This window comes from Drosophila pseudoobscura, chromosome X (assembly GCF_009870125.1).
Source record: "Drosophila pseudoobscura strain MV-25-SWS-2005 chromosome X, UCI_Dpse_MV25, whole genome shotgun sequence".
NCBI classification, from domain to species: domain Eukaryota; kingdom Metazoa; phylum Arthropoda; class Insecta; order Diptera; family Drosophilidae; genus Drosophila; species Drosophila pseudoobscura.
Genome location: NC_046683.1, coordinates 31,017,660 through 31,043,602, shown reverse-complemented (window position 1 = coordinate 31,043,602; position 25,943 = coordinate 31,017,660). Strand labels below are relative to the sequence as shown.

At 42.1% G+C, this 25,943-nt stretch overlaps 2 protein-coding genes and 1 long non-coding RNA gene across 3 annotated transcripts; 1 reads left to right on the top strand and 2 right to left on the bottom strand.

Annotated features, from left to right (window-relative positions):
• Positions 1-16,163: 16,163 nt before the first annotated feature.
• LOC117184590 (uncharacterized) lies at positions 16,164-18,305 on the bottom strand. Its single transcript, XM_033382941.1, has 2 exons — positions 17,914-18,305; positions 16,164-16,278 (listed from the first exon to the last, which is right to left on the bottom strand). The coding sequence occupies exons 1-2, from the start codon at positions 18,287-18,289 to the stop codon at positions 16,235-16,237; spliced, it is 420 nt and encodes a 139-aa protein (XP_033238832.1). The 5' UTR covers positions 18,290-18,305; the 3' UTR covers positions 16,164-16,234.
• A 3,901-nt stretch (positions 18,306-22,206) lies between these two features.
• Positions 22,207-25,943, top strand: LOC117184591 (uncharacterized). Its single transcript, XR_004469998.1, has 2 exons — positions 22,207-22,249; positions 24,477-25,943. It is a non-coding gene; the product is annotated as an uncharacterized lncRNA (long non-coding RNA).
• Positions 22,911-25,211, bottom strand: LOC26534232 (uncharacterized). The gene is made up of 2 exons (XM_033382942.1): positions 24,820-25,211; positions 22,911-23,184 (listed from the first exon to the last, which is right to left on the bottom strand). Exons 1-2 carry the CDS (start codon positions 25,193-25,195, stop codon positions 23,141-23,143), a joined length of 420 nt encoding a protein of 139 aa, XP_033238833.1. The 5' UTR covers positions 25,196-25,211; the 3' UTR covers positions 22,911-23,140.

Genomic DNA, 25,943 nt, shown 5'->3' with positions numbered 1-25,943 from the left:
TTTTGCAGGTGGGGTTCTGATTGCAGTTAAATCTGTTTTCTCATCTGAGTTATTCCCATTTAATAACATTCACGGAATTGAATTTGTTGCAGTCAAAGTTCGTGTTGGCTCCGCATTTTTCTATTTAACCTGCTCTTACATTCCTCCCAGGTCTGATGCTGAGCTTTACTTACACCACCTCTCAGCAATTAATATTGTTGTTTCTGCATTAGGGTGCAATGATCGAATTATTGTCATGGGGGACTTTAACCTCAAATTTCTTTCTTGGCTGCCTTGTGATGACGCTAACCTGTTGTTTCCCAATTGTCATAACGACTTTATCAATGGGCTAACGGATATTTCCCTTGTCCAAATTAATGCCGTTAAAAACATCAGGGACAGACTTCTTGACCTCGTTTTTGTTAACGATGGTTCTCTTGCTACGGTATCTAGAGCAAGCCCAATATCTCTCCCTGAAGATCCTTACCATCCAACTTTGTTGATATCACTGGAGTGTACACAATCTGGAGGTGCTGACAGTTTCATGGCTCCTTGTCACATAAAGTGTTTTCGCAAAACAAACTTTATCGATTTAGATCTACATCTCTCGCGTGTTGATTGGTCGTTTCTTTATTCATTACCGAACATAGATGCAACTGTTAACTCGTTTTATAGTTCTATTTACTCCGCCCTAAATACGTTTGTTCCAGATATCACTGTACCTGTATCGTCCAAGCCTCCCTGGTTCTCCAAGTATTTGTCATACTTAAAAAATAATAAATCCCGGCTCTATAAAAAGTACCAGAAGTCGGGCTCCACGTTGGCCTTAGCTCTATACTCCTCCGCTCGCTCTCTATTCCTTGCCGTCAATAGTCAGTTTTATAATCATTACCTTTCACAATGTAGTAGAAACTTTCGTAGTGATCCTAAAAAATTCTATTCGTTCGTTAACTCTAAGCGCAAGTCAAACGGTTTGTATCCGTCCCTTCATTACCAGAACAAAACAGAAGCTTCTGCTGTTGGTATTGCAAATTTATTCGCTAACTTTTTTCAAACAACGTACTCGTCTCATATTTACAACGCATCCACTCCGTATCCGTACCAGTTACCTCAAGCTAACAGCATTTTTCTGCCCTTTTTCGAGGAAAGCGTTATTCTGGAAGGTTTGTCATCTATGGACATGTCGTTTTCTGCGGGTCCAGATAAGGTACCAAGTTGCATCTTAAAACACTGTGCCCAGTCCCTTTGCAAACCCTTGACCTTTCTCTTCAACCTCTCCTTGGAACATTCTTGTCTCCCAGTAATTTGGAATGAGTCCTATATCATTCCGCTTCACAAAAAAGGTTCAAGATCAAACATTGAAAACTATCGTGGTATCGCAAAGCTTTCAGCCATCCCGAAGCTTCTTGAGTTCCTAGTCACCCGGCAACTGCAACATCTTTGTTGCAGCTTGATATCTCCGTCGCAACACGGTTTTTTCAGACATCGTTCAACATCGACTAACCTTCTTGAGTTTTCTAACCTAATCCACCGTGGTTTTCAAATTGGTTCGCAGACGGATGTAGTTTTTACTGACTTCAGCAAGGCATTCGATTCTGTGAACCATGCTCTGCTTATTCACAAGCTCTCTTTATTAGGGTTCCCAACGAATCTTCTAGATTGGATTTTGTCCTATCTCTCTCACCGTACTCAACGTGTTTTGTTTTCTAACGTGTTGTTAAATACTGTAAATGTTACTTCAGGTGTGCCACAGGGAAGTCATCTGGGCCCGCTTCTGTTCATTTTATTTGTGAATGACCTTCCTCAAGTTATAACATACTCTACTACACTAATGTATGCTGATGATGTCAAAATCTGTCTTTCTTACTCTGATTGGTATTTGCACACACGCCTTCAACTTGATCTAAGTGAACTACTATTGTGGTGTTCAACTAATCTTCTTTTTCTGAACCTTTCCAAATGCAAACTTATGACATTTTACCGTCGCGCTCCTCATTTTGTCCCATATGTTCTAGGAAATCATGTCCTTGAGCGAATTTCGAGTTCAAATGACCTTGGAGTCCTTTTTGATCATAAGATGTGTTTTAACACCCATATAGCTGCAACTGTAAATAAAGCTAAGGGTGTTTTAGCGTTCATCAAGCGTTGGTCCAAGGAGTTTGACGACCCGTACGTTACGAAACAACTGTACATCTCGTTAGTACGTCCTATATTGGAGTATTGTTCTTGTGTGTGGAGCCCGCAGTATAAAGTACAGCAGGCTGTTATTGCCCTTCGGAACTTTAACTGGGACTCAGGTAGAATCTTGCCACCCTACCGGTCTATGCTAAATCTTATTGACCTGCCGTCGTTGCACCATCGCAGAATATGTAATGGCGTAATGTTCGTGCACAAGCTCCTTCTTGGGACTGTTGACTCCCAAACTCTCTTGGGTCAGATTGACTTGGCCGTTCCATCTAGACCTACCCGTACTTTTAGGCCTATCCGTCTACCCATATGAAGGTCTAATTATGCTGATCATGAACCTTTTAGGGTTTTATGCCATAATTATAACTCCCTCTGTCAAACCCTATCCCCTGAACTGTCTCTTAAACTAATTGCATGCAATATTTATAATCATTTAAATTGAGCTAACTTTTAACTTATCTTTTTCCGCCTTTAGTAACTAAGTACCATTATTAACAGATAATTGTTAATTTAATAAATAAATAAATAAATAAAGAAATTGAATGGGGACACGTTCGAACTGAAGACAATCCAGCAGATGTAGCATCAAGCTAAAAGATTTTAAGATTTGGTGGAAAGGGCCTCAATGGTTGGCGAAATCTAAGGAACATTGGCCAAAAGAGGCTAGAAAGAGTCATTGCATATGTATTGAGGTTTATTCAAATCAAAACCAAAAAGAAAGAATTTCCTCCATTTTTGACGATCTCTTCGATCGCCTGTTTGGCGATTTTAAAAAATTCCTTGAGGTTGAGAGAAAGTTTGTATACCGGATGTTTATCATCGAAGAGTTTTTGAACTCGAACTTGAACTGAATGTACTAATGGTCTGAGAAGGATGGTCTTTCGAGAACTCTCCAGCCAGATACTAAAGTACTCTTTGTCGTGACGAGAGTTAGGTCTAGCACGTTTGACGAGGTGGGACCTACGAAGATGTTTTCCTCCCCCACGTTTGCTACATCTAAGTTATTGGATAGTATAAAGTCTAAGAGTGACTTACCATTGTCCTTGATGTCGGGGCTTCCCCACACATTTTGGTGGGCATTGGAATCCGTACTAATGATGAGTTGGTGGTTTTTGGGGCCGGCTTCTGTCACCAGACTCCCAAGTTCGTCCTGTGGTGCGGGTCTGTCGTGTGCCATGTAGCAGGAAGTTTCCATAAGGGGCTTCTCCTCGCTCTCCAGCACGCCCGGATTTTGCCTCTGCAGCAGCTTCAGTGCTCGCTCTCCTTGGAGAGCAATGGGGAAGAGCACCTTCGCCTTTGGTATAGACGGGAATAACTCCCTGTCTACCGCCTCCTGCTTGGCCCCCTCCCACAGAGCTTCCAGTTGGGGCACCTTCTCCACCAGCCACTGTCGCGTTGGGTCGTCGTTACACTTGAGGATATTGACCCCGTTCAGCCATCCCGCTCCATGAAACGTGGGCATGGGAGCGCTGGGGTCCCGTCCCATTCGCGAGATGATCGCCGCCACTGCGCCGCTGTCATCTTCCCATTGTCATCACTGCGGTCGATCAAGTGTTTTTCGGCCCTCCCGTACCCGTTGCTCAGCCTAGGCTTGCTTAGATTCCTCCTCTTGGGAGATATCCGCTTGGCCTTCGAGCTGGCTCAGTAACTTGAAGGCCGCCTTATTTTTCCTTCATCCCCTCCCTAGAACGCTTCGACCCTTCCGAACGTAGGGAGCTGGTGTCGACAGCGAATAAAATTTCGAAACAAGTCGACCAGTGTGCCAGACAAACGCTAATAGTGGAATCGGTAGGAATTGAGAGAGGAGAAGAGCAGTTGCAGCAGCAGCTAGTGACAGAGAGCGCTACTGCACAGAAAGTTTTGAAAGCGATAAAGAAAGAACAGTTATTTATATTTAGGTGATAGAGAGAGAGTGATAAAACAAAAAAAGCTATAAACTGAGAGCGGGATGTAATGCGTATTTACTAGCAACAACAAGCAACACGACAAACCAAAGCATAAATATAAAAAGTTAAAAAAGAGTCGTGAAATAGTATAGATTTCCAGATGCTGTTTATGCAAAACAAAAGGAAAAAAGCGGAGTGCAAAACAAAAATAGTACGAAAAAGAATACACGATTTGAATGAATACAGATTACCAACGACTTGATTCTGAATTATACAACTAAAGTCATTCACAGCGACATCAGCGACAGCAACTTCAGCAGCATCGACATCAGCAGCAGTGACAATAGCTGAAGTGACACAAGCAGAGGCAACACCAGCAGCAGCGACAACGGTATCAGCAGCAGCGACTTCAGCAGCAGTAACAACAAAAGCAGAAACAGAATTCATCAGCTAAGTCAGATATTTTACATTTTTTGTTAAGCCTAATTAAGTAACAAATTAAAGTAAGATGTTATCGGAACAAATAATTAAGCTATTAGAGGCTCAAGCCGCGATAGCAAAAGAGATTAAGAAGATTGAAGCAGGTCATTTGAACATTTGAAGACCTTAAGAACAAAGTTATAGGCAATAATTCTGCACTGTTAGCATATGGAGTAGTCGATCATGACTACTATAAGAGACAGCAGTTCGAAAAAATGATTAAAAATATTGAGGACATACATAAAAAGTATGTAGAGTCAAAAAATAATGAAACCCTAACGAAAGGGAAGGTAGAAATAACAAAGTTACAATCAGTGAAGACTGGATTTTTGAAAGAAGACATAGAGCCCATAATTGACAATAGCATAGAAAAAGTATCTGAGGAAATCGGCGGAATAGTGGAGAACCTGAAGACGTATTTAGAGCAAACCATGCAGAGGTCAGGCTGATCAGGCTAAAATGGGAGAGTGTAGAATGAGAAAGGAAAAAATTGAGTTCCTGAGCTCAAAAATTGAGGAGTTTAATCATAGCTATGAAACAAACGACAGCTTCAACGAGCAGATCGTCGAGTTGGACTTTTATATTCAAAGCATGTTAAGCAACCTAGAAGTTAGGATGCAAACCGTAGCTGAGGGAAACAGCATGGATACTAAAAGGGCAACGATAAAAAAAGAAGATATCGATTTGCCTGATCTTCCGAATGTGGAAGTACCCACATTCTCGGGCGAAGAAAAAGAGTGGGACGGCTTTTCACAAATATTTTGTGAATTAATTCATAACAGATAGTCTGAGTACATCTCTAAAATTCAATTATTTGAAAATGGTGTTAAAGGGTGACGCACGGAGTATGGTAGCTCACCTTTTAACTGGGCCGCTGGAGATTTATAATGGCGCTTGGGAATTGCTGACCAAGCGGTATGAAAATAAACAAAAAAATTTGTTCGGATCAGCTGAATCATTTACTAGACTTACCAATGCTAGATCACGATTCAACGAAACATATTAAATGGTCTTCTGATTCTATGAATGAGTCAATACATTTAATCAAATTAAAGTCACAAGTAACAGAAGAAGTTAATTTGATTTTCGCGTATCTCCTTACAATTATATGAAAGTCATATAAAAAGGACAAAAGAGATCCAAGCATTGCCAGATGTAATGGAATTTTTAGAACAACGGTACACTTCTCTTTACACGTCGCAGGAAAAAGTCAGTCTCCTCCGGCAGACGGCGCTAATCTTAAACGACGTGACAAAGAGTGACAATCTGATAGATATGGTCATTATCTATGATTCTCGAATCTGCAATATTGTGGATGCAACAGATTTTCGTCCTTTGTGGGGGCGGAAGGGGTTAGGGCGAAATTTTGAGATACACGTTTTATAGTGAGATCTAACAGCAGTGTGGATACCAAATTTGGTTACTATAGCCTTAATAGTCTCTGAGATTTGTGGGTGCCTCAGATTTTCGTCCTTTGCGGGGCAGAAAGGGGTGTGGCGAAATTTTGACACAAAATGGTTAAGGTCCGATATCACAGGAGTGTGGATACCAAATTTGGTTGCTCTGGCTCATATAGGTTCTGAGATCCTTGAAGTCATATTTTGCAATTGCCAAAACCGACCATGAAACCTGTGTGTTAGAGAGAGACAGAGCGAGAAAGAATGAAATTGTTTTCTTGATTCTGGCTATAATAATTATACGATCTGGTTCAGATTTTGCACTCTAGAACATATAGTCATCCTCTACGATTCTACGTTTTTGGTTTTCTCGTATCTTTAAAATTGTGGATGCCACAGATTTTCGCCCTTTGTGGGGGCGGAAGTGGGCGGGGCAAAGTTTTGAAATATTTTTGTAGCAGTGACATATCACAGAAGTCTGGATCCAAAACATCGTTGCTCTAGCTCTTATAGTCTTTGAGCACTAGGCGCTGAAGGGGACGGACAGACGGACGGACGGACAGACAGACATGTCTCAATCGACTCGGCTATTGATGCTGATCAAGAATATATATACTTTATGGGGTCGGAAACGATTCCTTTTGGACGTTACACACATCCACTTTTACCACAAATCTAATATACCCCGATACTCATTTTGAGTATCGGGTATAAAAAGAGCGAACACCGAGGTAAATAGAGTGTCATCTACAGACTCTTGCACTTCAAGTACAAGTTACTTTATCGGTAAAAACTCATGATTAAATAAAGGTCCTCTAAATATTGAAGCAATTATTCTTCCGAAACTGATGAAAGCTTCACCATTAAAGTCTTTCAATATTAAGAAAACTAAGTGGCAAGATTATGTGTTGGCAGATCCTAACTTTAACAAACGAAGTAGGGTAGATGTAATAATTGGAACTGTCGCGTTGGGTCGTCGTTACACTTGAGGATATTGACCCCGTTCAGCCATCCCGCTCCATGAAACGTGGGCATGGGAGCGCTGGGGTCCCGTCCCATTCGCGAGATGATCGCCGCCACTGCGCCGCTGTCATCTTCCCATTGTCATCACTGCGATCGATCAAGTGTTTTTCGGCCCTCCCGTACCCGTTGCTCAGCCTAGGCTTGCTTAGATTCCTCCTCTTGGGAGACATCCGCTTGGCCTTCGAGCTGGCTCAGTAACTTGAAGGCCGCCTTATTTTTCCTTCATCCCCTCCCTAGAACGCTTCGACCCTTCCGAACGTAGGGAGCTGGTGTCGACAGCGAATAAAATTTCGAAACAAGTCGACCAGTGTGCCAGACAAACGCTAATAGTGGAATCGGTAGGAATTGAGAGAGGAGAAGAGCAGTTGCAGCAGCAGCTAGTGACAGAGAGCGCTACTGCACAGAAAGTTTTGAAAGCGATAAAGAAAGAACAGTTATTTATATGTAGGTGATAGAGAGAGAGTGATAAAACAAAAAAAGCTATAAACTGAGAGCGGGATATAATGCGTATTTACTAGCAACAACAAGCAACACGACAAACCAAAGCATAAAAATAAAAAGTTAAAAAAGAGTCGTGGAATAGTATAGATTTCCAGATTGTAGGCTGGTTAGGGAGTTAATTAATTATTTTACGAAAACACCTGCTGTTTATGCAAAACAAAAGGAAAAAAGCGGAGTGCAAAACAAAAATAGTACGAAAAAGAATACACGATTTGAATGAATACAGATTACCAACGACTTGATTCTGAATTATACAACTAAAGTCATTCACAGCGACATCAGCGACAGCAACTTCAGCAGCATCGACATCAGCAGCAGTGACAATAGCTGAAGTGACACAAGCAGAGGCAACACCAGCAGCAGCGACAACGGTATCAGCAGCAGCGACTTCAGCAGCAGTAACAACAAAAGCAGAAACAGAATTCATCAGCTAAGTCAGATATTTTACATTTTTTGTTAAGCCTAATTAAGTAACAAATTAAAGTAAGATGTTATCGGAAAAAATAATTAAGCTATTAGAGGCTCAAGCCGCGATAGCAAAAGAGATTAAGAAGATTGAAGCAGGTCATTTGAACATTTGAAGACCTTAAGAACAAAGTTATAGGCAATAATTCTGCACTGTTAGCATATGGAGTAGTCGATCATGACTACTATAAGAGACAGCAGTTCGAAAAAATGATTAAAAATATTGAGGACATACATAAAAAGTATGTAGGGTCAAAAAATAATGAAACCCTAACGAAAGGGAAGGTAGAAATAACAAAGTTACAATCAGTGAAGACTGGATTTTTGAAAGAAGACATAGAGCCCATAATTGACAATAGCATAGAAAAAGTATCTGAGGAAATCGGCGGAATAGTGGAGAACCTGAAGACGTATTTAGAGCAAACCATGCAGAGGTCAGGCTGATCAGGCTAAAATGGGAGAGTGTAGAATGAGAAAGGAAAAAATTGAGTTCCTGAGCTCAAAAATTGAGGAGTTTAATCATAGCTATGAAACAAACGACAGCTTCAACGAGCAGATCGTCGAGTTGGACTTTTATATTCAAAGCATGTTAAGCAACCTAGAAGTTAGGATGCAAACCGTAGCTGAGGGAAACAGCATGGATACTAAAAGGGCAACGATAAAAAAAGAAGATATCGATTTGCCTGATCTTCCGAATGTGGAAGTACCCACATTCTCGGGCGAAGAAAAAGAGTGGGACGGCTTTTCACAAATATTTTGTGAATTAATTCATAACAGAGATAGTCTGAGTACATATCTAAAATGCAATTATTTGAAAATCGTGATAAAGGGTGACGCACGGAGTATGGTAGCTCACCTTTTAACTGGGCCGCTGGAGAATTATAATGGCGCTTGGGAATTGCTGACCAAGCGGTATGAAAATAAACAACAAAATTTGTTCGGATCAGCTGAATCATTTACTAGACTTACCAATGCTAGATCACGATTCAACGAAACATATTAAATGGTCTTCTGATTCTATGAATGAGTCAATACATTTAATCAAATTAAAGTCACAAGTAACAGAAGAAGTTAATTTGATTTTCGCGTATCTCCTTACAATTATATGAAAGTCATATAAAAAGGACAAAAGAGATCCAAGCATTGCCAGATGTAATGGAATTTTTAGAACAACGGTACACTTCTCTTTACACGTCGCAGGAAAAAGTCAGTATGGCTCTCCTCCGGCAGACGGCGCTAATCTTAAACGACGTGACAAAGAGTGACAATCTGATAGATATGGTCATTATCTATGATTCTCGAATCTGCAATATTGTGGATGCAACAGATTTTCGTCCTTTGTGGGGGCGGAAGGGGTTAGGGCGAAATTTTGAGATACACGTTTTATAGTGAGATCTAACAGCAGTGTGGATACCAAATTTGGTTACTATAGCCTTAATAGTCTCTGAGATTTGTGGGTGCCTCAGATTTTCGTCCTTTGCGGGGGCAGAAAGGGGTGTGGCGAAATTTTGACACAAAATGGTTAAGGTCCGATATCACAGGAGTGTGGATACCAAATTTGGTTGCTCTGGCTCATATAGGTTCTGAGATCCTTGAAGTCATATTTTGCAATTGCCAAAACCGACCATGAAACCTGTGTGTTAGAGAGAGACAGAGCGAGAAAGAATGAAATTGTTTTCTTGATTCTGGCTATAATAATTATACGATCTGGTTCAGATTTTGCACTCTAGAACATATAGTCATCCTCTACGATTCTACGTTTTTGGTTTTCTCGTATCTTTAAAATTGTGGATGCCACAGATTTTCGCCCTTTGTGGGGGCGGAAGTGGGCGGGGCAAAGTTTTGAAATATTTTTGTAGCAGTGACATATCACAGAAGTCTGGATCCAAAACATCGTTGCTCTAGCTCTTATAGTCTTTGAGCACTAGGCGCTGAAGGGGACGGACAGACGGACGGACGGATAGACAGACATGTCTCAATCGACTCGGCTATTGATGCTGATCAAGAATATATATACTTTATGGGGTCGGAAACGATTCCTTTTGGACGTTACACACATCCACTTTTACCACAAATCTAATATACCCCGATACTCATTTTGAGTATCGGGTATAAAAAGAGCGAACACCGAGGTAAATGGAGTGTCATCTACAGACTCTTGCACTTCAAAGTACAAGCTACTTTATCGGTAAAAACTCATGATTAAATAAAGGTCCTCTAAATATTGAAGCAATTATTCTTCCGAAACTGATGAAAGCTTCACCATTAAAGTCTTTCAATATTGAGAAAACTAAGTGGCAAGATTATGTGTTGGCAGACCCTAACTTTAACAAACCAAGTAGGGTAGATTGGAATAGATTTGTATACCCATATTTTAAAAGAGGAGTAGTAAAAATAGACGGATTACTTGGACAAAATACAGAATTCGCATGGATTATATCCGGTTGCACCAAATCAAAAGGTGATAAATTTATTGTGGCGACAACAATTAGAGTTGGGGACTTGGAGCGGTTCTGGGAATTGGAAAGTGAAAAGAATGAAAAAGAAAAAGATGTGTGCGAGGAGCATTTCTTGGAAACAACAAGAAGAGATGAGAATGGTAGGTATGTGGTTAAAGTACCATTTAAAAAAGAAAAGGATCTAGGAGATTCAAAACCCCAAGCTATAGCGTGATTTTACAGTTTAGAAAGAAAGCTCAGCAATAATACAACATTAAAAGAAAAATATATGTGAAGCTCATGCACGAATATAAAAACTTAGGACATATGGTAGACTCCAAAGAAGATGGGAAATATTATTTACCCCATCAAGGAGTCATAAGAGATTCCAGTCTAACGACAAAGCTGAGGGTGGTTTTCGATACTTCACCAAAAACCACAAACAAAAGTTTAAATGATATCATGTGGGTTGGACCAAGGGTCCAAAAATATATCTTCAATATTATGGTGAAATGGCGTAAATGGCCATTTGTAATATCTGCGGACATTGAAAAAATGTACCGGCAATTAATGTTGATAAAGGCGATCAACAATATTTGCATATCATTTGGAGAGATAACCCAAACGAAAAGTTACAAGATTATAAACGTAGAACCGTTACGTACGGTACAGCTTCAGCACCCTACTTAGCAACCAGGGTACTTGTTGCAATAGCAGATACTTGCAAAAATCAAGCAATTTGGGAAATCATAAAGAATGATTTTTATATGGACGACCTGATGACAGGTGCCGACACGATACTGGATGCTAAAAAGCATGTAAAAGAAGTTACCCGGAAGTTTAATAAGGTTGGGTTTAACTTGGGTTTAATGTTTCCGTCAAAACATTAGGACTACAATGGGAACCGGTTAAAGACGAGTTTAGGTTAAATTTCCACTATGAACCAATTAAGAAAAATAACAAGAGAATAGTATTATATACCTTAGCCAAGATGTATGAGCCCTTAGGCTGGTTGTCTCCAGTGACACTTATGGGAAAATTGTTTATTCAAAAACTTTGGCTAGCAGACAAAAATTGGGATGAAGAATTATCAGAACAGGATACTCGGGAATGGAATTCGTTTAAAAATAGTTCAGAGTTAGAGAGCATTCGGATATCGAGATAGCTAAATTCTCAACACAATAAGTCGATGCAAATTCATGGGTTTTCCGATGCATCCGAAAAGGCTTATGCTGCCATAGTGTATGCCAAGGTAGATAATTCTACAATTATAATATCCAGCAAAAGCAAAGTTAATCCAAAGAAGAATCGGAAAACTATTCCAAAATAGTTTGGAGTGCCTGGAGTGATTCTACTATTACTCTAGCCTGGATAAAGAATGGAGACAATAAAGACAACTTTATCAGGCGTCGAACTGGCAAAGTAAGAAAGATTAAAGAAATTGAATGGGGACACGTTAGAACTGAAGACAATCCAGCAGATGTAGCATCAAGCTAAAAGATTTTAAGATTTGGTGGAAAGGGCCTCAATGGTTGGCGAAATCTAAGGAACATTGGCCAAAAGAGGCTAGAAAGAGTCATTGCATATGTATTGAGGTTTATTCAAATCAAAACCAAAAAGAAAGAATTTCCTCCATTTTTGACGATCTCTTCGATCGCTTGTTTGGCGATTTTAAAAAATTCCTTGAGGTTGAGAGAAAGTTTGTATACCGAATGTTTATCATCGAAGAGTTTTTGAACTCGAACTTGAACTGAATGTACTAATGGTCTGAGAAGGATGGTCTTTCGAGAACTCTCCAGCCAGATACTAAAGTACTCTTTGTCGTGACGAGAGTTAGGTCTAGCACGTTTGACGAGGTGGGACCTACGAAGATGTTTTCCTCCCCCACGTTTGCTACATCTAAGTTATTGGATAGTATAAAGTCTAGGAGTGACTTACCATTGTCCTTGATGTCGGGGCTTCCCCACACATTTTGGTGGGCATTGGAATCCGTACTAATGATGAGTTGGTGGTTTTTGGGTCCGGCTTCTGTCACCAGACTCCCAAGTTCGTCCTGTGGTGCGGGTCTGTCGTGCCATGTAGCAGGAAGCTTCCATAAGGGGCTTCTCCTCGCTCTCCAGCACGCCCGGATTTTGCCTCTGCAGCAGCTTCAGTGCTCGCTCTCCTTGGAGAGCAATGGGGAAGAGCACCTTCGCCTTTGGTATAGACGGGATTAACTCCCTGTCTACCGCCTCCTGCTTGGCCCCCTCCCACAGAGCTTCCAGTTGGGGCACCTTCTCCACCGGCCACTGTCGCGTTGGGTCGTCGTTGCACTTGAGGATATTGACCCCGTTCAGCCATCCCGCTCCATAAAACGTGGGCATGGGAGCGCTGGGGTCCCGTCCCATTCGCGAGATGATCGCCGCCACTGCGCCGCTGTCATCTTCCCATTGTCATCACTGCGGTCGATCAAGTGTTTTTCGGCCCTCCCGTACCCGTTGCTCAGCCTAGGCTTGCTTAGATTCCTCCTCTTGGGAGATATCCGCTTGGCCTTGCACAGAAAGTTTTGAAAGCGATAAAGAAAGAACAGTTATTTATATTTAGGTGATAGAGAGAGAGTGATAAAACAAAAAAAACTATAAACTGAGAGCGGGATGTAATGCGTATTTACTAGCAACAACAAGCAACACGACAAACCAAAGCATAAAAATAAAAAGTTAAAAAAGAGTCGTGGAATAGTATAGATTTCCAGATTGTAGGCTGGTTAGGGAGTTAATTAATTATTTTACGAAAACACCTGCTGTTTATGCAAAACAAAAGGAAAAAAGCGGAGTGCAAAACAAAAATAGTACGAAAGATAATACACGATTTGAATGAATACAGATTACCAACGACTTGATTCTGAATTATACAACTAAAGTCATTCACATGTTTATTCTTAGCCGCCAAAATTGCTCGCTCTCTTAACCATTTGTCTTTTTGGTAAGCAATGATGTTCGTGAGTTCTTTGCTGATGAGACAAAATTGCATCCACTTTTACCACAAATCTAATATACCCCGATACTCATTTTGAGTATCGGGTATAAAAAGAGCGAACACCGAGGTAAATGGAGTGTCATCTACAGACTCTTGCACTTCAAAGTACAAGCTACTTTATCGGTAAAAACTCATGATTAAATAAAGGTCCTCTAAATATTGAAGCAATTATTCTTCCGAAACTGATGAAAGCTTCACCATTAAAGTCTTTCAATATTGAGAAAACTAAGTGGCAAGATTATGTGTTGGCAGACCCTAACATTAACAAACCAAGTAGGGTAGATTGGAATAGATTTGTATACCCATATTTTAAAAGAGGAGTAGTAAAAATAGACGGATTACTTGGACAAAATACAGAATTCGGATGGATTATATCCGGTTGCACCAAATCAAAAGGTGATAAATTTATTGTGGCGACAACAATTAGAGTTGGGGACTTGGAGCGGTTCTGGGAATTGGAAAGTGAAAAGAATGAAAAAGAAAAAGATGTGTGCGAGGAGCATTTCTTGGAAACAACAAGAAGAGATGAGAATGGTAGGTATGTGGTTAAAGTACCATTTAAAAAAGAAAAGGATCTAGGAGATTCAAAACCCCAAGCTATAGCGTGATTTTACAGTTTAGAAAGAAAGCTCAGCAATAATACAACATTAAAAGAAAAATATATGTGAAGCTCATGCACGAATATAAAAACTTAGGACATATGGTAGACTCCAAAGAAGATGGGAAATATTATTTACCCCATCAAGGAGTCATAAGAGATTCCAGTCTAACGACAAAGCTGAGGGTGGTTTTCGATACTTCACCAAAAACCACAAACAAAAGTTTAAATGATATCATGTGGGTTGGACCAAGGGTCCAAAAATATATCTTCAATATTATGGTGAAATGGCGTAAATGGCCATTTGTAATATCTGCGGACATTGAAAAAATGTACCGGCAATTAATGTTGATAAAGGCGATCAACAATATTTGCATATCATTTGGAGAGATAACCCAAACGAAAAGTTACAAGATTATAAACGTAGAACCGTTACGTACGGTACAGCTTCAGCACCCTACTTAGCAACCAGGGTACTTGTTGCAATAGCAGATACTTGCAAAAATCAAGCAATTTGGGAAATCATAAAGAATGATTTTTATATGGACGACCTGATGACAGGTGCCGACACGATACTGGATGCTAAAAAGCATGTAAAAGAAGTTACCCGGAAGATTAATAAGGTTGGGTTTAACTTGGGTTTAATGTTTCCGTCAAAACATTAGGACTACAATGGGAACCGGTTAAAGACGAGTTTAGGTTAAATTTCCACTATGAACCAATTAAGAAAAATAACAAGAGAATAGTATTATATACCTCAGCCAAGATGTATGAGCCCTTAGGCTGGTTGTCTCCAGTGACACTTATGGGAAAATTGTTTATTCAAAAACTTTGGCTAGCAGACAAAAATTGGGATGAAGAATTATCAGAACAGGATACTCGGGAATGGAATTCGTTTAAAAATAGTTCAGAGTTAGAGAGCATTCGGATATCGAGATAGCTAAATTCTCAACACAATAAGTCGATGCAAATTCATGGGTTTTCCGATGCATCCGAAAAGGCTTATGCTGCCATAGTGTATGCCAAGGTAGATAATTCTACAATTATAATATCCAGCAAAAGCAAAGTTAATCCAAAGAAGAATCGGAAAACTATTCCAAAATAGTTTGGAGTGCCTGGAGTGATTCTACTATTACTCTAGCCTGGATAAAGAATGGAGACAATAAAGACAACTTTATCAGGCGTCGAACTGGCAAAGTAAGAAAGATTAAAGAAATTGAATGGGGACACGTTAGAACTGAAGACAATCCAGCAGATGTAGCATCAAGCTAAAAGATTTTAAGATTTGGTGGAAAGGGCCTCAATGGTTGGCGAAATCTAAGGAACATTGGCCAAAAGAGGCTAGAAAGAGTCATTGCATATGTATTGAGGTTTATTCAAATCAAAACCAAAAAGAAAGAATTTCCTCCATTTTTGACGATCTCTTCGATCGCTTGTTTGGCGATTTTAAAAAATTCCTTGAGGTTGAGAGAAAGTTTGTATACCGAATGTTTATCATCGAAGAGTTTTTGAACTCGAACTTGAACTGAATGTACTAATGGTCTGAGAAGGATGGTCTTTCGAGAACTCTCCAGCCAGATACTAAAGTACTCTTTGTCGTGACGAGAGTTAGGTCTAGCACGTTTGACGAGGTGGGACCTACGAAGATGTTTTCCTCCCCCACGTTTGCTACATCTAAGTTATTGGATAGTATAAAGTCTAGGAGTGACTTACCATTGACATACCTTGATGTCGGGGCTTCCCCACACATTTTGGTGGGCATTGGAATCCGTACTAATGATGAGTTGGTGGTTTTTGGGTCCGGCTTCTGTCACCAGACTCCCAAGTTCGTCCTGTGGTGCGGGTCTGTCGTGCCATGTAGCAGGAAGCTTCCATAAGGGGCTTCTCCTCGCTCTCCAGCACGCCCGGATTTTGCCTCTGCAGCAGCTTCAGTGCTCGCTCTCCTTGGAGAGCAATGGGGAAGAGCACCTTCGCCTTTGGTATAGACGGGATTAACTCCCTGTCTACCGCCTCCTGCTTGGCCCCCTCCCACAGAGCTTCCAGTTGGGGCACCTTCTCCACCGGCCACTGTCGCGTTGGGTCGTCGTTGCACTTGAGGATATTGACCCCGTTCAGCCATCCCGCTCCATAAAACGTGGGCATGGGAGCGCTGGGGTCCCGTCCCATTCGCGAGATGATCGCCGCCACTGCGCCGCTGTCATCTTCCCATTGTCATCACTGCGGTCGATCAAGTGTTTTTCGGCCCTCCCGTACCCGTTGCTCAGCCTAGGCTTGCTTAGATTCCTCCTCTTGGGAGATATCCGCTTGGCCTTGCACAGAAAGTTTTGAAAGCGATAAAGAAAGAACAGTTATTTATATTTAGGTGATAGAGAGAGAGTGATAAAACAAAAAAAGCTATAAACTGAGAGCGGGATGTAATGCGTATTTACTAGCAACAACAAGCAACACGACAAACCAAAGCATAAAAATAAAAAGTTAAAAAAGAGTCGTGGAATAGTATAGATTTCCAGATTGTAGGCTGGTTAGGGAGTTAATTAATTATTTTACGAAAACACCTGCTGTTTATGCAAAACAAAAGGAAAAAAGCGGAGTGCAAAACAAAAATAGTACGAAAGATAATACACGATTTGAATGAATACAGATTACCAACGACTTGATTCTGAATTATACAACTAAAGTCATTCACATGTTTATTCTTAGCCGCCAAAATTGCTCGCTCTCTTAACCATTTGTCTTTTTGGTAAGCAATGATGTTCGTGAGTTCTTTGCTGATGAGACAAAATTGCAAAAATTAGGAGTATGTTCAATTCGTGAACAGGTACACGGTCATTATCGATAGGCCGCAATTGCTTGTATAAATCTTCAGCAGATGGGTCGTTTAAAAATACTACCAGTTGAAGTTTCGTCATATAGCCAGATAGTTAAATTATTGCGCCACCAAAAATTCTCGAGTCATTGCACAGTATTTTACAGTTCGATCAGATGATGTTTTTTAAGGCAACTAAAACGTTTGCCATTGCAGACTGAATGAGCCGTACGACAACCCTATAAAATCGTGGCCGTTATTCCAGAATAAGAAACTGATACCTCAATTTTGGATCACGCACGAACAATGACCAAAATCAATGATATGAGGAATGTCTTTCCAGTTTCACCAGAGACTTCCAAGAAAAATACACCACCATTTCCATCAACAATTGCATTAATTAACGTATGGCCTACGAACATTTACCAGCAAAAACAGCAAATAGAAACATTCATCATTCTTTGGATGAACTGTTTAAATATTACCAAGAGCATCAGTAGAACGCATATCCCGATGGTCAGGAACCTTGCCTCGATGTGGCGTTAAAAATGTGTAATAATGGCTGTTCGGAGCAGAACCCAGCCGATTAGCTGCTTGCCAAATAGCACCTAATTCTTGGCTGTCAGCCGCTTATTTTGTTTGTTACTTATGTCTATGTCACTCATTTGTTTGTTAAAGCTTTGCGCGTGCTTGCCCTGCTAAACGCTCTCTGCCAGCTCGCTCTTCGCTATCTCCGCTTTGCGTCTGCCTACCGACGTCGGCCGAGCGAAGCTGCACTTAGCGATCGGAGCGGAGGTTTATTCAAATCAAAACCAAAAAGAAAGAATTTCCTCCATTTTTGACGATCTCTTCGATCGCTTGTTTGGCGATTTTAAAAAATTCCTTGAGGTTGAGAGAAAGTTTGTATACCGAATGTTTATCATCGAAGAGTTTTTGAACTCGAACTTGAACTGAATGTACTAATGGTCTGAGAAGGATGGTCTTTCGAGAACTCTCCAGCCAGATACTAAAGTACTCTTTGTCGTGACGAGAGTTAGGTCTAGCACGTTTGACGAGGTGGGACCTACGAAGATGTTTTCCTCCCCCACGTTTGCTACATCTAAGTTATTGGATAGTATAAAGTCTAGGAGTGACTTACCATTGTCCTTGATGTCGGGGCTTCCCCACACATTTTGGTGGGCATTGGAATCCGTACTAATGATGAGTTGGTGGTTTTTGGGTCCGGCTTCTGTCACCAGACTCCCAAGTTCGTCCTGTGGTGCGGGTCTGTCGTGTGCCATGTAGCAGGAAGCTTTCATAAGGGGCTTCTCCTCGCTCTCCAGCACGCCCGGATTTTGCCTCTGCAGCAGCTTCAGTGCTCGCTCTCCTTGGAGAGCAATGGGGAAGAGCACCTTCGCCTTTGGTATAGACGGGATTAACTCCCTGTCTACCGCCTCCTGCTTGGCCCCCTCCCACAGAGCTTCTGTCGCGTTGGGTCGTCGTTGCACTTGAGGATATTGACCCCGTTCAGCCATCCCGCTCCATAAAACGTGGGCATGGGAGCGCTGGGGTCCCGTCCCATTCGCGAGATGATCGCCGCCACTGCGCCGCTGTCATCTTCCCATTGTCATCACTGCGGTCGATCAAGTGTTTTTCGGCCCTCCCGTACCCGTTGCTCAGCCTAGGCTTGCTTAGATTCCTCCTCTTGGGAGATATCCGCTTGGCCTTGCACAGAAAGTTTTGAAAGCGATAAAGAAAGAACAGTTATTTATATTTAGGTGATAGAGAGAGAGTGATAAAACAAAAAAAGCTATAAACTGAGAGCGGGATGTAATGCGTATTTACTAGCAACAACAAGCAACACGACAAACCAAAGCATAAAAATAAAAAGTTAAAAAAGAGTCGTGGAATAGTATAGATTTCCAGATTGTAGGCTGGTTAGGGAGTTAATTAATTATTTTACGAAAACACCTGCTGTTTATGCAAAACAAAAGGAAAAAAGCGGAGTGCAAAACAAAAATAGTACGAAAGATAATACACGATTTGAATGAATACAGATTACCAACGACTTGATTCTGAATTATACAACTAAAGTCATTCACATGTTTATTCTTAGCCGCCAAAATTGCTCGCTCTCTTAACCATTTGTCTTTTTGGTAAGCAATGATGTTCGTGAGTTCTTTGCTGATGAGACAAAATTGCAAAAATTAGGAGTATGTTCAATTCGTGAACAGGTACACGGTCATTATCGATAGGCCGCAATTGCTTGTATAAATCTTCAGCAGATGGGTCGTTTAAAAATACTACCAGTTGAAGTTTCGTCATATAGCCAGATAGTTAAATTATTGCGCCACCAAAAATTCTCGAGTCATTGCACAGTATTTTACAGTTCGATCAGATGATGTTTTTTAAGGCAACTAAAACGTTTGCCATTGCAGACTGAATGAGCCGTACGACAACCCTATAAAATCGTGGCCGTTATTCCAGAATAAGAAACTGATACCTCAATTTTGGATCACGCACGAACAATGACCAAAATCAATGATATGAGGAATGTCTTTCCAGTTTCACCAGAGACTTCCAAGAAAAATACACCACCATTTCCATCAACAATTGCATTAATTAACGTATGGCCTACGAACATTTACCAGCAAAAACAGCAAATAGAAACATTCATCATTCTTTGGATGAACTGTTTAAATATTACCAAGAGCATCAGTAGAACGCATATCCCGATGGTCAGGAACCTTGCCTCGATGTGGCGTTAAAAATGTGTAATAATGGCTGTTCGGAGCAGAACCCAGCCGATTAGCTGCTTGCCAAATAGCACCTAATTCTTGGCTGTCAGCCGCTTATTTTGTTTGTTACTTATGTCTATGTCACTCATTTGTTTGTTAAAGCTTTGCGCGTGCTTGCCCTGCTAAACGCTCTCTGCCAGCTCGCTCTTCGCTATCTCCGCTTTGCGTCTGCCTACCGACGTCGGCCGAGCGAAGCTGCGCTTAGCGATCGGAGCGGCAATGTAAAGGGCAGGCAAGCCACACTTGCAATTTGGATGTCACGCATTAAAGAACATATCGCAATTTTATTTCTGCACCGAGTTTTATTTAATTGAAATAATTAGTCGGCCGATTGGGGATAAAAAACATTATCTCCACATAAAATTTGGTGACCCCGACGTGATCTCGACGTGCTCTCTGAGTTTCAGTGTCAATTAATAATCATTCGCGATCGACATTCGTTAGCCTTAACAAATTTTCGGCGGTTAAGCACAATTCGGTGCTAAAACATACTTTACATACACCTACATACACGCATTGCTGGCTATTAATTTCTCTGTCGCGACAATTCGGTCAGTGCAGTGCAGCGAACTCACTAATACACACAAGCGGAGTACAAAGCGGAATCGGACAGCTCGCACAGCCGCACAGCTAAAGGCATTAGCTGTAATCCCTTTGCTTTCGGTTCGCACGTTTATACGTATACAGGGTGTTTTTTTCGGTCGTGCTGAGTGACTCTTTTAAAACCTCAACATGGCAGCACCTGAGCCTACCAATGTCGCGAACGCAGCAATGCCGAGTGATGTTGATTTCTACAAGCACAAGGCCGAGTCCGTCGCGCGCCAACTAAAGGCCATGGATCGCTTTCTCACCAAGGAAGAGCTTGCCGAGTTAGATGAGGCAGAACTTCAAGCTCGCTTAGAGCAAATTGAGCGAATGAATGCGGATTTCGATGCCGCTCAAACGAGCCTTGAAAGGTTGGATTTCCTGCAGTTAGCCCATGATGCCCGGCTGGACTTTTCGAATGTTTACGTCAAGGTTAGGTCCAGGCTTTCGCGGGAGTTGATGGCTGCGCGCACGGTAAATGTTGCCAATTCAACAGCTCGGCATACTCTCGAGGGGAATTCGTCGTTGTTCGGCTATAGTAGTATAGGCCGTTCTCGAATGCCCGAGTTGCAGCTTCCGCGATTCGGTGGGAGCTACATGGATTGGCCAGAATTCCACTCAATGTTCTCGACAATGGTGCACAAAGACCATCGTATCCCAATCATCGAAAAATTCCAATATCTGCGTGGATGTCTAGATGGTGCTGCGCTGGATACGATTCGTTCCTTGGAACTTTCTGAGGAGAATTACGACAAGGCGTTGCATTTGCTAATGTTGCGATTCGATAATAAACTGTTACATTTTCAGGCACACGTCAAGGCTATTTTCGGGCTGCAAGGGGTGGAGAAGGGCTCAGCTATCGGCTTGCGCGCGCTCAGCGACAAAATCAATTCGCACTTGCGTGCACTTCAGACCTTGGCGACCCCGCAGGAGATTTTGGATGGGTTGCTGATTTTCATCATAGGCACGAAACTGGACCACAAAACAAAGGAGAAATGGGAAGATAGCTTGCCGACGTCAGGATTGCCTCGGTGGTCAAGCATGGCCTCATTTTTGGAAGCGAGATGTCGGATGCTGGAGAATTTGGGATCAGCCATGGCAACAAGTCCTAGTCAACAGGTGGGAGAAGACAAACCTGTCACCCTTATCACCTCCAGTAACGACCATCCTAACCCCATATATAACCATTGCAATTCCTCCGAGCATTACATATCTAGATGTCATGCATTCCTGAATCTCTCTGCGTTTGAACGATACAAAGAAGCAAAGAAGAGCCGCTTGTGTTTGAACTGCCTCAAAAAAGGCCATGAATTGCAGAGGTGCAGGTCAGGACTTTGCAGGCATTGCCAGGCCAAACATTACACGCTACTCCACATTCCATCGGGAACTGGTGCTTCATCTTCCTCTTCACCGGCCGAGGAATTGATCCAGCAAGAGGCCGCGACTGTGCTTCTAGCAAGCGGGTGTTCTAGCCCTCCCCCCTCGATCCAGAAATCTCAGCCTAGCCAGAACGTGTTGCTACCTACTGCCCTCGTCCATGTAACAGATCGTTATGGAGCATTTATCCCATGTCGTGCCATTTTGGATTCTGCATCACAGGCAAACTTTGTAACATCTAGACTTGCTGATCAGTTGCAGTTGGATCATCGCTCGTCTTATGTTCACATCTCTGGAATCGGAGATTCCATTCTACCTTCGAGCAAGTCTGTACATATAGTTGTACAATCCCAGGACGCAAGCTATCGAGCTTCCTTCGCTGCAATTGTCACCAACTCAATTACGGAAATGCAGCCTAACTTCGGCGTAGACGCAAAAGATTGGCCCATGCCGAATAATCTAAAACTAGCTGATCCTAATTTCTCCAAGCCCCAACGTATCGATCTGTTGATAGGTTCTGGTTTGTTCTTCGATTTAATGTGCGTCAGACAGATTCGACTATCAGACCAATTGCCAACATAGCAGGAGACAAAACTTGGTTGGATAGTGTCAGGAAGCATTGATAGCTCGGAGAATAAGCGTGCAGTTTTAGCCGCTTTTGAAAATTCCTCCTCCATCTCTAATGAGGAACATTGGCCAAAAGAGGCTAGAAAGAGTCATTGCATATGTATTGAGGTTTATTCAAATCAAAACCAAAAAGAAAGAATTTCCTCCATTTTTGACGATCTCTTCGATCGCTTGTTTGGCGATTTTAAAAAATTCCTTGAGGTTGAGAGAAAGTTTGTATACCGAATGTTTATCATCGAAGAGTTTTTGAACTCGAACTTGAACTGAATGTACTAATGGTCTGAGAAGGATGGTCTTTCGAGAACTCTCCAGCCAGATACTAAAGTACTCTTTGTCGTGACGAGAGTTAGGTCTAGCACGTTTGACGAGGTGGGACCTACGAAGATGTTTTCCTCCCCCACGTTTGCTACATCTAAGTTATTGGATAGTATAAAGTCTAGGAGTGACTTACCATTGTCCTTGATGTCGGGGCTTCCCCACACATTTTGGTGGGCATTGGAATCCGTACTAATGATGAGTTGGTGGTTTTTGGGTCCGGCTTCTGTCACCAGACTCCCAAGTTCGTCCTGTGGTGCGGGTCTGTCGTGCCATGTAGCAGGAAGCTTCCATAAGGGGCTTCTCCTCGCTCTCCAGCACGCCCGGATTTTGCCTCTGCAGCAGCTTCAGTGCTCGCTCTCCTTGGAGAGCAATGGGGAAGAGCACCTTCGCCTTTGGTATAGACGGGATTAACTCCCTGTCTACCGCCTCCTGCTTGGCCCCTTCCCACAGAGCTTCCAGTTGGGGCACCTTCTCCACCGGCCACTGTCGCGTTGGGTCGTCGTTGCACTTGAGGATATTGACCCCGTTCAGCCATCCCGCTCCATAAAACGTGGGCATGGGAGCGCTGGGGTCCCGTCCCATTCGCGAGATGATCGCCGCCACTGCGCCGCTGTCATCTTCCCATTGTCATCACTGCGGTCGATCAAGTGTTTTTCGGCCCTCCCGTACCCGTTGCTCAGCCTAGGCTTGCTTAGATTCCTCCTCTTGGGAGATATCCGCTTGGCCTTGCACAGAAAGTTTTGAAAGCGATAAAGAAAGAACAGTTATTTATATTTAGGTGATAGAGAGAGAGTGATAAAACAAAAAAAGCTATAAACTGAGAGCGGGATGTAATGCGTATTTACTAGCAACAACAAGCAACACGACAAACCAAAGCATAAAAATAAAAAGTTAAAAAAGAGTCGTGGAATAGTATAGATTTCCAGATTGTAGGCTGGTTAGGGAGTTAATTAATTATTTTACGAAAACACCTGCTGTTTATGCAAAACAAAAGGAAAAAAGCGGAGTGCAAAACAAAAATAGTACGAAAGATAATACACGATTTGAATGAATACAGATTACCAACGACTTGATTCTGAATTATACAACTAAAGTCATTCACATGTTTATTCTTAGCCGCCAAAATTGCTCGCTCTCTTAACCATTTGTCTTTTTGGTAAGCAATGATGTTCGTGAGTCCTTTGCTGATGAGACAAAATTGCAAAAATTAGGAGTATGTTCAATTCGTGAACAGGTACACGGTCATTATCGATAGGCCGCAATTGCTTGTATAAATCTTCAGCAGATGGGTCGTTTAAAAACACTACCAGTTGAAGTTTCGTCATATAGCCAGATAGTTAAATTATTGCGCCACCAAAAATTCTCGAGTCATTGCACAGTATTTTACAGTTCGATCAGATGATGTTTTTTAAGGCAACTAAAACGTTTGCCATTGCAGACTGAATGAGCCGTACGACAACCCTATAAAATCGTGGCCGTTATTCCAGAATAAGAAACTGATACCTCAATTTTGGATCACGCACGAACAATGACCAAAATCAATGATATGAGGAATGTCTTTCCAGTTTCACCAGAGACTTCCAAGAAAAATACACCACCATTTCCATCAACAATTGCATTAATTAACGTATGGCCTACGAACATTTACCAGCAAAAACAGCAAATAGAAACATTCATCATTCTTTGGATGAACTGTTTAAATATTACCAAGAGCATCAGTAGAACGCATATCCCGATGGTCAGGAACCTTGCCTCGATGTGGCGTTAAAAATGTGTAATAATGGCTGTTCGGAGCAGAACCCAGCCGATTAGCTGCTTGCCAAATAGCACCTAATTCTTGGCTGTCAGCCGCTTATTTTGTTTGTTACTTATGTCTATGTCACTCATTTGTTTGTTAAAGCTTTGCGCGTGCTTGCCCTGCTAAACGCTCTCTGCCAGCTCGCTCTTCGCTATCTCCGCTTTGCGTCTGCCTACCGACGTCGGCCGAGCGAAGCTGCACTTAGCGATCGGAGCGGAGGTTTATTCAAATCAAAACCAAAAAGAAAGAATTTCCTCCATTTTTGACGATCTCTTCGATCGCTTGTTTGGCGATTTTAAAAAATTCCTTGAGGTTGAGAGAAAGTTTGTATACCGAATGTTTATCATCGAAGAGTTTTTGAACTCGAACTTGAACTGAATGTACTAATGGTCTGAGAAGGATGGTCTTTCGAGAACTCTCCAGCCAGATACTAAAGTACTCTTTGTCGTGACGAGAGTTAGGTCTAGCACGTTTGACGAGGTGGGACCTACGAAGATGTTTTCCTCCCCCACGTTTGCTACATCTAAGTTATTGGATAGTATAAAGTCTAGGAGCGACTTACCATTGTCCTTGATGTCGGGGCTTCCCCACACATTTTGGTGCGCATTGGAATCCGTACTAATGATGAGTTGGTGGTTTTTGGGGCCGGCTTCTGTCACCAGACTCCCAAGTTCGTCCTGTGGTGCGGGTCTGTCGTGTGCCATGTAGCAGGAAGCTTCCATAAGGGGCTTCTCCTCGCTCTCCAGCACGCCCGGATTTTGCCTCTGCAGCAGCTTCAGTGCTCGCTCTCCTTGGAGAGCAATGGGGAAGAGCACCTTCGCCTTTGGTATAGACGGGATTAACTCCCTGTCTACCGCCTCCTGCTTGGCCCCCTCCCACAGAGCTTCTGTCGCGTTGGGTCGTCGTTGCACTTGAGGATATTGACCCCGTTCAGCCATCCCGCTCCATAAAACGTGGGCATGGGAGCGCTGGGGTCCCGTCCCATTCGCGAGATGATCGCCGCCACTGCGCCGCTGTCATCTTCCCATTGTCATCACTGCGGTCGATCAAGTGTTTTTCGGCCCTCCCGTACCCGTTGCTCAGCCTAGGCTTGCTTAGATTCCTCCTCTTGGGAGATATCCGCTTGGCCTTCGAGCTGGCTCAGTAACTTGAAGGCCGCCTTATTTTTCCTTCATCCCCTCCCTAGAACGCTTCGACCCTTCCGAACGTAGGGAGCTGGTGTCGACAGCGAATAAAATTTCGAAACAAGTCGACCAGTGTGCCAGACAAACGCTAATAGTGGAATCGGTAGGAATTGAGAGAGGAGAAGAGCAGTTGCAGCAGCAGCTAGTGACAGAGAGCGCTACTGCACAGAAAGTTTTGAAAGCGATAAAGAAAGAACAGTTATTTATATTTAGGTGATAGAGAGAGAGTGATAAAACAAAAAAAGCTATAAACTGAGAGCGGGATGTAATGCGTATTTACTAGCAACAACAAGCAACACGACAAACCAAAGCAAAAATAAAAAGTTAAAAAAGAGTCGTGGAATAGTATAGATTTCCAGATTGTAGGCTGGTTAGGGAGTTAATTAATTATTTTACGAAAACACCTGCTGTTTATGCAAAACAAAAGGAAAAAAGCGGAGTGCAAAAAAAAATAGTACGAAAAAGAATACACGATTTGAATGAATACAGATTACCAACGACT

What these genes read in the sequence shown, in the direction of transcription:
- LOC26534232 (XM_033382942.1), bottom strand. Translation starts at nt 25,195, where the DNA reads ATGGCTGAACGGGGTCAATATCCTCAAGTGCAACGACGACCCAACGCG. An exon ending in CCCCGACATCAAGGACAATG is followed by an intron (nt 23,185 to 24,819) that starts GTAAGTCGCTCC and finishes TTTCTGTGCAAG; the next exon opens with GCCAAGCGGATATCTCCCAA.
- LOC117184590 (XM_033382941.1), bottom strand. Translation starts at nt 18,289, where the DNA reads ATGGCTGAACGGGGTCAATATCCTCAAGTGCAACGACGACCCAACGCG. An exon ending in CCCCGACATCAAGGACAATG is followed by an intron (nt 16,279 to 17,913) that starts GTAAGTCACTCC and finishes TTTCTGTGCAAG; the next exon opens with GCCAAGCGGATATCTCCCAA.